The sequence below is a fragment of the Pleurodeles waltl genome, chromosome 1_2 (genome assembly GCF_031143425.1).
Source record: "Pleurodeles waltl isolate 20211129_DDA chromosome 1_2, aPleWal1.hap1.20221129, whole genome shotgun sequence".
NCBI classification, from domain to species: Eukaryota; Metazoa; Chordata; class Amphibia; order Caudata; family Salamandridae; genus Pleurodeles; species Pleurodeles waltl.
The window spans coordinates 1,332,980,109-1,332,995,292 of NC_090437.1; the positions used below are offsets into that span (position 1 = coordinate 1,332,980,109).

The following is a 15,184-nucleotide window of genomic DNA, read 5'->3' on the forward strand; positions in this document are numbered from 1 at the left end:
ACGTTTTATCTTTTTTAGAAGGAGATGGTTGAATAGTATTTTTCAATTTAATGAATACTTTTATGTTATTTTAAATTCTGAGAGTTCTTTAAAAAATAAAATAGATGTCAGGAATGTGTATAAAAAGGCAATATGAATGTATTTATTGTTAGAGAAAGGCTTTTTGTTCAAGATACCTGTTCCTCCTATCTCATCCATGGATGGAGATGTTAATGGATAAGCTAAGGAAGACACCCATGGGGGTACAGATAAATCACTTTCTTTGTTGAGAGAAAGGAGGCAGGCCAGAGTTAATATCTGGATCTCAAAAAATTGACCTGGTACTTGGCCAAAGGGTTGGTTTTCTAGTTCTCTTTTGATCAATTTGGGTGTTTTTCTGGTGTCTGCATTTTACATGAATGGACTTTTTGTGGATTGCAGTGAGCCTCGTATCAGTGTGTGTTTATGGGCGGAAACCTGCCATGGCTCTGGAATGTGGTGAGTGAACTAAGATTTACATGTTCTAATCCCTTCTCAATCTCCCCATGCCCCACTATTTCTCTTTCTACAGTTTTCTCTCTACATTATGGATGAGCGCTTCCCAGAAGTGCCAATGCTGAAGTGGAACCACGCTCTGAAATCCCCACCTCTCTTTGTCCACGTGACGACGGGTGATGGATCCAACCAGATTGTGTTGGCTACTCAACAGAGCCAAGAAGTTCTTTTCTTACAGTATACAGGTGAGTCCTTGTGACCTCTGCTGCTCATCAGGAATAAGGTAGTGCTCCACCTATAAGCACTAGTATCACCATTTGATTGTTAGTTCCGTGGCAGCATATTGACGCCACTAAGACATTTTGGTTATTGGAGTCCATGCCACGGGTCATTACTTTTCTACCTTGTGCTGTACCCGTGCATACACGTGGGGTTTTCAAAAACGTCTCAGGGCCTGGTTAGTCACTGTCAGTTGAAACGCACATTTTCCTTAGTTTTGTTGGAGTCTGTACTGTGATTAAAGTGAATTATTTAATTTAGATGTTTCCCTTTTACTTCCTTTGACTCTTGATTTCTCAGTCTGACCAAGGCATGTTGGTCCAGTTGCAGCCACTCTGGCTACAGCCAGTGTTCGGTTGATGCCTCCATTGGCTTCTCAGGGACAATCGTGAGAGTCAAGTTGAAGTGTGAAAGCTGTAAGAACCATAATCTTGGGATTCGGTGAAGTTATCATTTTCCATGCGTGTGTGAAGCATTACTGGAGTTAGTGCCAAGAGGTGGCCAGGTAACAAGTGTCTCATTTTCAGAGAGGACTAGATCACCCAAAACACCTGCTCTCTGGACTTAACCATTGATCAAGCAACCGGTCATGATCCTCTCTAGAACACCAACTCCTACAGCGGTGCTTGTTCAGAAATTGAATCACAAGAACCGCAAGTCAAGACAAAGGTATATTCATCTCAACTGAAGCTTTTGCTGGTGGAAAAGAGCACAAACTGAATGCTTTGCCTGAGCACAAGATGCCATGTGCCAACATATTTGTCCACTAGGACAAGCCAAAAGCTGAGTCTATTTTCATTGCACAATGAGCAGGATCCCTGCATTGCTGCTCCTAGCTCAGTTTCAGATCAGAGACCTCTGGATGTTCCAACAAAAGCAACCTCCAGTTTCACCTACTACCCTAGATCGATAGTAGAGCACCTTTGGCAGCTTAGGGTAGGCGCCTTCTTTGCCTCTGGAAATATGCACCACCAGGTACCTTTGAAGAGGGACTGTAGACTTTTCTGTAATGCTTTTTCATATTACCACCTTCTTTCCCATGCATCTATGGAGTGAGCAGAATTATGGACAGTGACATCACCCACACAAATAGTGCCCTTGTGGTCCTCGTATGCTATTATACCATAACTTGGATATGTAGTTCCAGCAGCAAGAATGTCGCTTGACGCCAGTGAGCAGGCATGGATGAACCTTTCTGGATCCATTCAGCAGCTTTAGACGGTGAAAGCGACGAATCGGTTACAGAATTGCATATTCGTGAATCAGAATGTTTCATAAAGTCGATTAAGTATTTTTAACCACTGAACTGCTGAGGTTTCACCCATATTCCTAACACCCCATGCACCACCCTGTGCTGAGCTGTTTTGGTTTTGGGACAGTTCGCACTTAAGCCTTTGCAACATTATTTATTTTTCCACAAAAGATATCCAGGCCAAATATGCATCCTTTTTCCACATTTTGGGGATGCTAAAGGTTCCGAGAGATGGTGTATTCCCTTGGAGGGCACTGACACAATAACCAAAATATGGCAACTTTCTTCCCTTTTCTTTGGTAGAAAAATGGGGCAAACATGCTGGGCAAGAAAGTGTGTTGTCAGCAAAAGGTTTGCTGTGCAAGGATCTCCCTTTTCCCAGCTTTAAGGAACAGGTTAAGTTGTGAAATTAAACATTTTACAATGGTGTCAGTTTTCTGAGCAGTAGTCAGTATTTTCTCTTTTTGCAATCTCTGCCTCCTTGCAGTTTGAAGAGGAAAGAGACGTGAAACCCATGGATGGTGTACATTCCTAAAAAGGAAACAAAATTCAGAGTTAAACACTGTGTCTTTCGTTTAGATCGCTTATGGTTTTCCCAAAGAAACTAATTGTTGACTTCAAAAACGAATGAGTCATTGGAAAAAAAATAGAAATAGGTGATATTTTCATTCTGTATTTCATGTTTGCCCTGTAGATGGGTGATCTACTAAAGTGATACATAAAAGGGATATATAGTGTTTCTTTTCCAAAAATATTCCATACCCAGAGGCATCACTCGAGCTGTAGCTTACAATGATCTTTCATGTATATCAAACAGGAATCAATTCTTAATTTAAAATCTTAAACATTTCCACATCTGCTGGTGGTAGCTTCCTGTGGCTCATTGAAGACGTCTTTATCTGCAGTATCTTGACTTGTTCTTCATTTGCTGTCCAGTTGCTTGCAGTGGTGTTTCGCCAGCCTGAGTTACTCGTGTACCAGTTGGCTTGTGGTCAGGCTCTTGCCTTCAGGTTGCGCTTGAGGAGAGACAAGGTGCTGGTGCAGGCTGTGAGCCAGCTGTTGAGGTTTTTGATGACTTTCATCAAATCGCTGGTGTGCTTCGGCCGATGCTCGGAGAGGGTGGAAGTCTACTTCTCTTCTGAGATGCTTTTGCAGCTCCAGTGGGCAGTTCCTGTGGTGGTAGGTCTGTGATGGTGCGGAATGGGTATACTGAAACTGATGAGGACATGGCCTGTCCTGGGCATAGTTGCTCTCTTGCTGACTGATGTTGATGATTGAGGAGAAAATTGGGTCCAGTTGGTGTTTGGCGGGGTATTGGGTTCAGTAAAGTGTTGGGTGCGATCATGGTTTGCAAGGCTTTCTGGAAGGGCCATAGAGTTTAGGTTGGTGCGCTCTTCTCAGTGAAAGTTAAGGTCTCCAAGGAGAATGAAGGTGTGCTGGCTTTGTTGATGAGGGGTGCAACGAAGTCTGTGATGGTGCTGGCAAAATTGGTGTGGGGTCCAGGTGGTCTATATGCAAGGGTTCCACCCAGGGAGAAGTTGGCTGTGACGTGTATTTTGAACGTGGGGTGTTCCATGTAACTGGTGGGTGTGTCCCTGTAGGTGTAGCAACTGATGGCATCTCATCTTTGAACATAATGGCGACTCCACCTCCGGGCTTGTGTTGACGGTATTGCCTAATGATCTTCTAGCTAGCGGGTTTGCGGTTGCGATGTCCAGTGCCAAAGTTGGATTTAGCCGAGGTTGGATTTAGGCATCTTTCTATCAGAGAGAGCATGTCCGGAGCGTGGTCGTTCACTAGGTCCCATATCTATGTGGCATATTTGGTGAGTGAGTGGGTGTTGAAGAGTTTGCTTGCGAGTGTGGCATTTTGGGTGGGTGTTGGTTGGTCTGTATGAACATGAGCGAGTGGGGTGCGTGGTGCTTGAGAGGAGGATGTGGGAGAGTGCATGAGACCTTGCAGTAGGCACAAGTGAGCACCCCATCTGTGTTCTGTGGTACGGTATAGAAGCAGCGCATCAAGTCGCAGCTGGGGATAAGAGCATGTAGAACTGCAGCAGGGTTTTTTGGATAGAATGATAACCAGGGTTCCCAGTGCTTGGTAGAGTCCTGGGGCAGATAAGCTTGCCTTCAGCGCACCAGCGGTGCACACCGGCTCTGCAGCTGCCATTAAATAGGTCGACTGAGGAGCGCAGAGAGTGCTTCGCAGGAACCAGTGATGTCACTTACTGTGCAGGTGGATGATGGTAAATGAAGTCCTCTTGTTTGGCTTCTTCTTTTAAAGATAGTTTTGGCTGGAAACCAGCGATGTTACTTTCTGTGCAAAAGGATGTTGGGAGATCCAGTGATGTCACTTCCTGTGCAGATGAATGATGGGAAATCTGTTCTTTCTGTTGAACTCTGTGGTGATGCCGATGTACAGTGATTTCCGTAACCGAGCTTGCTGGTGTTCGGAGCCCGTGTGATGGTTCTTCGGGTGATAAGCAGAAGCCATATGAAGATTTTATCGAGGAGCTTGAGGGTGTGGCAGGAGAAGGTGGTGACTGTTGATCTGTCAGGGCGTCAAGATTTGATTGTCAATCAATATTCTTAGCATGGATTGATGGGTTGGGTGTTGGTCCTAGTTTGGATGGCCTCCAGCCTAAAGTCCAGGCGAGGTGTCTTTGCCAAGGAGCATTACCTCTACATTGACCGAGTTGTACTTCAAGCAGTTGGTCTTCATCCAGCTAGCGACTTCCTCTGGGTGTTAGATGTGTCATAGGCGAGGAAGAGGATGACCTGTGTGTCATAAGATAATAAGATGATGCTGATACCTTGGACTCCAGCGATGTTGGCGAGTGGTGCCATGTAGACACTGAATAGTGTATGGCTGAGTAAGGATCCTAGGGAGATTTCACAGATCAGGTTGGAGACAGCAGAGATGTATGAGGGCAGGCTTGCCAACTGGGTGCACCTAGTGACGAAGGAGCTGATCACTGGCGAGTGGAAGCGTTAGATGAGGATGGGGCGAGTGACTGTGTTGAACATGGCAGAGTGGTTTAGCAGGTTGAGTGCTGCTGTCTCCTTGGTAAGATTGGTGGCGTCAATGAGAGCGGTCTTGGAGCCCATGATTGGTCCTGGATCCGGATTGAGATGGGTCCAGGAGGTTGTTTTCGTTGAGATGGTTAGCCAGTCATTTGTTGATGAGTTTTTTATCATCAGTGATCCAGGTTTTCATGGGGATTTTATTCCAGTTATTTGAAGCTGCTTTGGTGGGTGTGGTTTTGCTTTGGTGGGATAGGTGCAGGTCCTGACGGACAAGGGAGAGGTCAGTCCAAGTGAATGAGACTGTGATGTCCAAGAAGTTGATAAAAAACATGGTCAAGGAGATGTTAGGCGATGTGGTTTGCATCTGTCATTCGTTGAGTGTGCCTGAGTGTGTTCAAGCCTTTCAGGAGCTTGTTGGTGTTTGAGTCAGTATGGTCCACTCGGTGGAAGTTGAGGGCACGTGGAGGATGAAGGAGCTGGAGTTGTTCACCAGTGGGATGATTAAGCCCGTGCTGGTGTCTCTGAACTTGGATCTTGCTTCAGGAGCTCGAGAGAGTGGTATTGCTACCAGGGTGGTGTTGCTGGAGAAGTTGAGCTTTAAAGTGAGGTGTTCCAGGAGGTCACTGGAGTTTGCGGATGCGATGAAGCCACGGGGAGGAGATCCTGGAGGCGGTGGATAGGACAGGAGCAGGCGGCGTGCGCTGGGATGGAGAAGGTGAGTGTGCGGCGCTGGGAGGAAAAGGCGAATAGAGGCAGAAAGGCACAAGAGAAACTAAGGGCGACAAAGCGAAAAAAGATGGCCCACAGCGGCACACTTCAGTGAGCCATCTGCAAACGCGATAATTCAAGAAAGAATTTTAAGTGACGCGTTATTCCTCTCTACAAAATTAACTGTGGCTGTTGCAAACACTATTATACTGTGACTGAGTACACTGAAGCTTGAGGCGTGTCGTCAGCTGAAAGAGGTCTTCAAAACATTTGTGGTCCATCATTAACTCTGGAGGATATAACAAAAACATATTAATGTACATAAACAATACAATGCTCAAGAACCTGGTACCTTTATTGTATGTGTGTTTTACAAAAACTCTGTCATTGTATACTCGTCATTCATGGCAAAATACTTCAGTTGTAAGTTTCTCGTCAGACAAAATCAGTTATAAACTTTTCCTAACGAGCGCGATTCATCAAAAAGAATACGTTTCTACTATGTACCTATACCCTGCCTGCTGAAATAAAATGCCTGACATAAATGTTAATTTACACAAGTTCTTTGAAAAAAGCTCACTGTGTTAAGCAATCATTCCTCAAGCTAAAGCTCACTGTGTTAAGCAATCATTCCTCAAGCTAAAGCTCACTGTGTTAAGCAATCATTCCTCAACACTGTGTGCCTCTTGAAAGTGCTAATCCAGACCTCCTCAGAGTTTCATTCTTTCAGTGGTAAGAAAACAAATAGCACTGTTTTGAGTAATAATAGTTGTTCTGTGTGGCTCCTATGGAGAGCTATTAGTGTGGACGACTGGATACTGCATCCAGTAACTCACTGCTATGATGTCACAGCGGTGGGTAGCAGAACTTGTTAACCACTGTTGCTACGTCATAGTGGAATTTCTGGCTGCTCTGGCTGGGTCTCTGGTTGCCTGTCAATGCACTGATGGAAGCCAGGGAGTACAGCTCCCGGCGGGGAGGGAAAGCACAGAGTGGTGTAGGTGGATTTCACGAATTTTAAGTTGTGTGGTTCCCCAATACACATCTTGCCCCTGTGTAGCAGTTGAAAGCAGGGGCAGATGACTCTGGGGCCATACATAACATAAAATATTAGATGGGGAAAAAGTGAATTACAAGGTTGTTTTTCACTTCGGGGCTCTGAGTGACATCATATACAACTTGAGGTACGATCTTTTTGTATAGCTGATGTCAGTCTAAACCCTTGATGACAAACATTCAGCAGGTAACACGTAACTTCTTCGGAAATCCACGGCTCACAAAAAGTGTGGTACTTCTTTAGAAATCCATGGCTTTAGAGTATGTGCTGTTTTGACCTTAGATATATTTTATCTTCTCAGGCTTCATTTGTGGTTCTCAGTTGCTCATTTATGTTGTTGAATTGGAGTTAAGCATGAGGCTACAATGTTCCTCTAGAAGCGAGTGACTTTACTGCATATTATTCATTCCGGGCTTGCTGGGTAAAGCAAGACCTTCTTATAGACTTGAACTCAGTGTCTGTCCCACCCATTCACAGAAGCAAATCCATTGTCTGTTTTGTATTTTTTTTTTGATAAGGTGGAACTACACTCCCCTGTCAGCTCAGTGGTCCTGCTCGGAAGCTTTCCTCCATCTCGGACTTTCTGCCATATCTCCCGCTACAAGTTCCTCACCATGAGGACGCCCTGAAAGAAAGGTTGTCCTCTCCTATAGCAGGTAAGCGAACACTTTTTTCGGTTCTTCGTATTTTTGGATAAAGTGATTTGGTGCTTGACTGAAACACAGTAGACAAATACTTCTAATTTCAAATATTTCAAAGTAAATTTGTTGACTAAGGAGGGCGAACGTGCCATCACTGACCCATTTCTCTTAGGAATCACAATTGGTCACCTAAATTCCTAGTTGTTCTCTCGTTTCTCTTAAGTTACTTGACCACTGTACGCCCTGTACTGATGGGCAACGTCAATTGCTTTTGTTACCTGCTTTGGAAAATGTGATATAAACAATTTTGAAAAAAAAGAATTGGTCACCTAAAATGCAAACTGTTATTGTAAGCAGATGACGTGATTCTGTCAGTAAAGAAGCCGGATCCCTATTTAAAAAATATTATAGTATAAAAAAAAATTTGGAATAAGTTCAGTATTTTGCTTTTCTCCGGGTCAAAAAATTCCTTTACGCTTTTTAACTTGGTTGCCAAGGCAGATTTAAAAAATACTCGGGCATTAAAGTACTGCTCAATCTTCATAAGATCTACTAATTGAACCTGTATTCAATAATAGTACATACTAAGAACAACTTTGAAAGATTGGGGAAACCTTGGGCTAGGACTAACTTTACGGAAGTTTGGATGGGTGTTGACGTGAATCAAAGCAACACAAAACACGTAATCTACTGTGAATTTAAAAGGCCTACAAGTGCAGCACAATATTTCACTGTGCAGCATGAGCACTCGCACAAATATTGTTAAGATACGTCTTAGTTGGGTTACTTGGGGCACAGCGCAGGCCATAAAAATGGTGGTCCTTCTCAATTCCTTAATTTCCAAAATATAATATTGTTCTCTGCCCTACTTCAATATTTTATAAAAAAAGCTGTTATCCAACTAATTTGTGACTTTAGAAAATAGCGAAGTGATATAGTCCCGGGTTCAAGGCTTCTCTGCAAGAGGAGTGTTTGACTTTCTGTTGATTTAAAAACAAAACAAAAAAAACAACTTAATTTAGCACGTACGGTAAAACAGGGTACGGGGTCAGTAAACTTGCCAACGAAAGAGACCTTTATTAGGTTTACATTTGTAAACATCTTGACTTGCAGGGTGCAAATTGTATAAAAACAGTTTATTCCAAAACACGGGGCAGAGGAAGAGAACAATTACTGAGACTTAAAATAACATCCTAAAAAGTGAACTAAAACCAGAGCATTTCAATGCATTTCAAACCAGACTTGCCTGTTTGGGATAACAGTTACTTGAAAATAGTTAATAAGTCTTTGATATTGGGAATATTTGCTAGAAAGCAAGTGTGGAAGGAAGGCAATCAAAATATTTAGGGTACGGGTGGGTGAAAAATTCTGCTCCGCCGGCGGAGTTTTGCCCACGCTGCTCTCTGCTTGGAACGCGGAGTTCCAGCAAAATTTCACCAACCGCCATATGGTGAAGTTTTTTCTTACTCTTGCACATGGCTCGCCAATGTTAAGTTGGCAAGTGAGATTTTGCGCTCTCAGCATGATTTTCAGGTGCAAAAGGCACACTTCTCAGCGAGATAGCTTAATGCGGGCAGCCGTGGCAGCTTACAAACTCTCATGCTGAAAAGGCTGCCGCTCGAGTAGAAAATCTACTCAAGCAGCAGAAAGAAGCAGTGTTCTCTGGCACACCGTGTGGTGCCGTTCACGCTGATTTTACAGCATGGAAGAAGCTTCTGGTGTTAAAAATCAGCTCAAATGGCCAATTCCGCTTGCGGAACTGCGTGGAATCTTGCTAAGTTTTTGTGCAACTCCACAGAGTTCCGCAAAGTGAGACTCCTCAAGTTCTACCCAATTCTAATTTAGAACTTAGCATTAAATTTTACTTGGATGCAACAGTTTTGAGAGGTATCCACAGCTAAAAGATTTCCTGAAGTCTTCACAATGGAGAATACGGATCTGTTGTTAAATACATTTACTTAAGTGAATCCTGTAAACCACACAATTACAGACGTTTTGCTTATTACAAGAACGATGAGGGTAGTCAAGAAAATGTGGGCTGGTAAGAGGCTTAAAAATTGGACAGCAAACGACATGATCGAATTTCTTGAAAGCGAATTCCATACCCAATTTGCAAGTATAAATGTATTCCAATAAATGATTGTGTGACATGTTTATTGGTTGCCAGACACTGTTCATGCAGAAATTAAAGAATGACAGCTGCTGCTAGAGCTGTTTAGTGAGCACCTATGCTCTATCAAACATGTTCTTAACACGTTCCAAGGTGTCTCGGTTTTGGGAAGATGTTTTTTTGATGGTTAACATCATTAAGGACACTTATCTGCAACCAAAAAGAAGATTATATTTATTGTTTTTCAATTGAAAGAAAGAATTGCTAGAGAAAAGAAACTCTGGCTTCTAGGGGCCTTCGTCAAACAAAATATGATTTGATACATACAAGTTTAAACATAAAGTGGAGTTTCCCCTCTTAGTGGCAAGATTTCTCCAGACTAGAATCCAATGGATCATTCCCACAGGATGAGTGATGAACGTTTGGAACTGTACATTGTAGATTATTAGTAAACCATTTGGTAGCAGTATTCACTTTTACTCTCTTTCGTTCCCTGTATCTGTTACAACTCTTTTCAAAGATTAAGTTATGATTTTTAAGGTGTTTATTTGTGCACATGGGTATTATAAGTACTTGTAAGTTTAGGGCATTTACCTGCTTATATGCCTTGACCTCTAGTCATGGAGTAACGGAAATGTCTCAATGTGTTTCTTGTACTTTGTGTGGTTCTTTATTCAAACTCAATCTGAGTCCGTGGGTAGTCTGCAATCCCGGGTTTGTGGATCCAGATATCTTGTAACTTTTTCTTCCCATCAAAGACATGTTTTCTAACACAAACAAATGTACGCCAAAGCACATGGAAGCATTTCATTGAGTAAATTTCTAGTTTTGAGTTACGTTTGGTGTAATTGCATGTAGCATTGTTTCTACAGACTAGAGCAAAGAATTCTGTGATAGCTAAAATGAGACAGTGAAAGATCATCCGTTAAACTTTGCGATGGGTCTTCCACGGCACGCCAACACGTTGCAACCTATTTAGTCATGTTGATACATTCAAGCTTAGGTACACAGGGTCAATACTTTGTTTATTTTTATTCTGGGCAAAGTGTCCCCAGGTTGCCTCTTTCTGGGCTGAGCGTTCTACATATCTGGCAGAATGATGAGCAAGAATGTGGATCGCGTACTTTCTTCCTACTTAGTCAAATTCTAAAGGCAAAAACTAGATGGTTAAGTTGGTATTCATGCACATATTTTTTTGCCCTTATTGTTCCGCTCACATCTCAAGTATCACTAACCCTCTCCTCTTTTTGTCTACAGGTGTTACCGCTGCTTTTCAAAAGGAAAGAGTTAAATCCTTGATGGTGATCCAGCTTTCTCAGGCTGGAGATTTGTTTTATCAGGCGTTGACGAATGAGGAGAAATCTGCAGACGATCAGCAGTTGGATCATTCAGATGCAGTCGGTACCAGCAGCAGTCCGGTAACAGCAACACAGACCGCTGAAGACCCGTACAAGAATGGAGCCAGCGCTAAAGGGCGTGTGACTCATGCTGGTGACGGGATAGAACAAGAAGCAGTAACTCCAGGCTTTGAAGTGGTTGTTAACAACTTCGACCATGTTGATTCTGCATCAGATGAGCCAGAGCTTTGCCGTCCTGTGAAATACAGCGATGCCACCAATCCCCTGGCGTGCTCTTTGGAGAAAACGGTTGATAGCCCAAACAAAATGCCAACAAATTTTCCTTGCCTAAGCTCTGCAGCCAAGGCTCTCAGTAAGCGCTGGATGAAGGATTTTCTTAGGGTCCCAAAAAAATTGGATAGTGATAAACAGCGTCCGGAAATACGTCCCAGTTTCAATTGCAAGAATCTCTTTACTACCAAAGAACGGAGGGAATCAACAGAGAGACCAATATACCAACATGCCAGGCAGTGCCTCTGGGGTGTTATGAAGGAGCAGCAAACTATCCTTCAAGAAAGAATAGAACCTCTGGAAGTCGTACCCTTGCCAGACACTGTGGATACAGATGACTGGTTGGACAATGTCAGCCAGCGCCTGGCAGCATCCTGGACCGGAAACTGGGATGAATGGTGGAAAGACAAACTGGGGCTTAACCAAGAGGAAAGGATCAAGGCTCTTAGGGAGAAGAGGAGCAGGCTGAAACGGGCACGGGCAAGACGCAGGCAAAGCCTTTCTGGTAGCTTTGCCTCTACTGGCAGCTTCACCTCTGAGCCATTTGACTTTAGCGACCCCTCTGACTTGCCAGTCAGTGCCCTGTCGCAGCCTCCAGACCTGTCACAGGCAGAGGAACCTTTGACTGTTTCGGAAAAGGAACCTTATTCTTTGTCATTGACTTTAAGAAACAGTCCTGTCCCGAGTTCCATTCTTAAATCTCCTTGGAATCCAACATCCTATCTTTCCCCAGATACGCAGGATATTTCCTTGGACAACACTTGCTTCTTAGAAGCTGTAGATGAGGGCACAAGGCGGACTAAAAAGCTTCAACAAACACGAACTGGTGAAATGAATAATGTTTCAGTATCAGAATCCAACCCATCAACCAGTGGTAGGACGGGACATGGCCTTTTTTCAGATAAAATTTCACCCGAGGAGCTTCTCTCCTCACAGGCGCTACGTCACCGTGGAATCCCCAGGGAGAGAAGGAAGACAGTCCAAGATTTTTTCTCTGTTCTTTCACATTCGGAGCCTATGGATGACTTGGGGCCTGTGTCCCTCGAAGAAGGGAGCTCTTCAGTGCCGTTGTCCTTCTCCAGACACGAGTCGCAGGGATGGCATCCGAGAGCGCCACACCCTTCTTCTAAAAGGGATCTTGGCAGGTCCCAGGCAAAGAAGCCAAGAATGGGATTTTGAGCAGACTGCTGAAAGTGTGTCTCCCAGCATAGATAAAAACGAAAATGCCCAAGCCAAAATAGTCTGACTGCATATTAAACTGTCAAAGAAGTGTCTACGTCTTTGGCTGCACCATTGCTTTTAAACCCTTTTTCATTTCTTCTGTATTTTCCAGTATTTTTACCACTCTTCTCTTGTCTTTGTCCATTGTCAAACAGCAAGGTGTAGCCCAGTATCTTGGGTCGTTAAAAAGTAGTGTTTACCTTTGGTGTTTATTAATCCAATAATTACTTGGTCTTTAGAGACCCTAAGGGTATATATCAAAGTTTGCAACTCTAAAATGCAACAAGCCTGTAGAACAACTAGATGCTTAAACAGATCACCCAATAATAAAGAATTTTTCATATTATAAATATGCTAGGATCCATCATAATGATACTTTCAAGCAGAGTGCTACGAAGCAGAAATTGGTGATTGATGCACTTCTGTGCAAACATGCAATTTGTGTACAAGCAAAAATGTGAACACACAAAATTAAAATGTTTATGCCATAGACCGCATGTGTTGGTAGATCACAGAGGGTTTGCTATCCAAAGCCATGCGCAAGGGATTAGATATTAAATTCCACATAAAAAACTCATAACATTAACTAACAAAATCCACAGTGAAAATTATACATATTTTCACTGTGACGTATGCCCATCTTAAGACAGAAAAGAGCTATCTCAAGTAACTGGGAGCTGCTAACAACCCCCCCTCCCCACCCCACCACCACCACCCTCTCCTGGGGCCTCCAAACCTGCTCAGCCTCCCTTGGAAGTCCAGTGGCATCTGTGCCCAACCCTCTTATACAGTAGTTTTCAAACCTTTTCAGTACACAGGGACTGAGATACCTTTCTTGAATAAATTGTTGCTAATGCAATTGAAAGGGTTAGTGGAGCTAAGCTATTCTGTGGCAGCAACGTTTATTGAAAAATTATTTCCTGATTTGCTACATATTTTGTGACATAAATTGCAGTACTTGCAGACTTCACAAAAAGGTTTCTAGCTCAAATAGCTAAAAATACTTTTAGAAAATGTACTGCACAATTTGCATTTTTGCTGCATAATTTAGATGACCCCGGCACCTAATTTGGTCCCCCATGGCGGCATAATCCTTGACAATGTTAAACCTCTCCAGAGTGGTCTAGGCACTTTCACTACGATGCTGAAATCCGAATTTCGCAGGCAACTGTGGGTTTTTATACACTCCATTTTGTACAATAAAAGCACCAAAACATGATATGTGTGTGTGTAATATATATGTTAGATGGCATGTTCTGCTGCAGATTCATATGATATGCATATCGATTCTGACGTCTGGTGTTGGGCTCGGAGTGTTACAAGCTGTTTTTCTTCAAAGAAGTCTTTTAGAGTCACGGGATCGAGTGACTCCTCCTCTTTGGTTCCATTGCGCATGGGCATTGACTCATTGTGAGATTGTTTTCTTTCCGCCGTCGGGTTCAGATGTGTTTTCTCTCGCTCCGAGATTTTGATTCAGAAAACTTTCTGAAAAAACCTTCCTTTTCGTTGGTATTGCATTGATCGCATTATTCATCTTCCATCGAAACAGCAGTACTGTTGGGAAAACAACTTTGTTTGCCCTTCGGGCGTGCGTGCCCAACTCAGGCCTATTCTGGCCGACCGCGTGGAAAGCCTCATGGATCGGACTCCATTCCGATTCTGCCCTCTGTGCCACGCTAAGTACCCATACACAGACCAACATCTGGTTTGCAACCTCTGCCTTTCTCCAGACCTTCGATGGGAAAACTGCGAGGCCTGTGGATCGTTCGGATCGACAAAGACTCTGAGGGACCGAAGAGCAAGAAGGCTGGAAATGGTGTAGAAGAGCGGAGGACATTTTGACGTTACAGAAGAGGAACAAATGCAGACAGCAGTCTGAAGAGAAGACAGACCTGTCACAGACGGCCAGCATGTGAGTACGCCTTCCCCTGCACCCCCACATAAGAAACAACAGAAGGCCTTGGGTACGCCACTGCCGGAAGGGCATGGCTCAGCCTGAAAAAAGACTGTTGGTGACTGACCCTCGGGTTCGGCACCGAAAAAGGCCATGCCTCCGATGACTTCAGAGTTGACAAAGATTATTAGAAGCTCCATTTCAGACTCCAGTAGACAACAACCATTTTCAGAGTCAAAAATTAGAAAACCTGTTTGGGGGGCCGAGACCTTCCTCATCATTTTCGATCCTGAAAAAACATCACACTTCAGAACCGAAAAAGGCAGGTTATACAGAGCAACAAGGACTTTCCATAAGACTGCGAGAAAGCCATAAAACCTCTGAGGAAGAGACAGAGATTGAACCAATCCCTCAAATTATGGATGAGAGACAGTCTAGGATACACAACAGTAAAGAAACAGGGAGAATCATCACAGCACCTCCTTTAAAAACCAAGAGAAAGCTGGCATTTCAGGAGGAATTGGACACTGCGCAGCCCCCAGCTTAAGTGCCAAAACAAAAAGAGAAGCCAGCACCTCCTCAGTCTTCTCCTCCTCATCCTCCGCACCTACCTACCTCTCCTCAAATAAGTCCTACACCAATGCATTCTCCAACGCATTCATTTGACTCACAACAAGACACTGTTGATCCATGGGACCCTTACAACCCTGATCCCATCCCAAGCAACGACCCAGGTACCTACCCCTCTAAACCATCTCCACCTGAAGATACTACAGTATATAATCAGGTGATAGCCAGGGCTGCAGCCTATCATGGGGTCACAATGCACACAGAACCACTTGAGGAAGACTTTTTGTTCAATACATTATCCTCAACCTATTCTAGGTACCAACG

The 15,184-nt window shown here is 43.6% G+C and overlaps 1 protein-coding gene across 3 annotated transcripts in view; it reads left to right on the top strand.

Moving 5' to 3' along the window:
* The window catches only part of TAF1C (TATA-box binding protein associated factor, RNA polymerase I subunit C), an 80,862-nt gene extending 67,247 nt beyond the window's left edge, over positions 1-13,615 (top strand). For 2 of the 3 annotated variants that reach the window (XM_069205672.1, XM_069205673.1), the window contains exons 13-15: positions 551-719; positions 7,315-7,452; positions 10,805-12,478. In XM_069205672.1, coding sequence (XP_069061773.1) covers positions 551-719; positions 7,315-7,452; positions 10,805-12,354 — 1,857 coding nt within the window. In that variant the 3' untranslated portion in view covers positions 12,355-12,478. Of the gene's footprint in view, positions 1-550; positions 720-7,314; positions 7,453-10,804 lie in introns of all 3 variants that reach the window. The other variant, XM_069205671.1, reaches the window with a different exon arrangement.
* Positions 13,616-15,184: the final 1,569 nt, after the last annotated feature.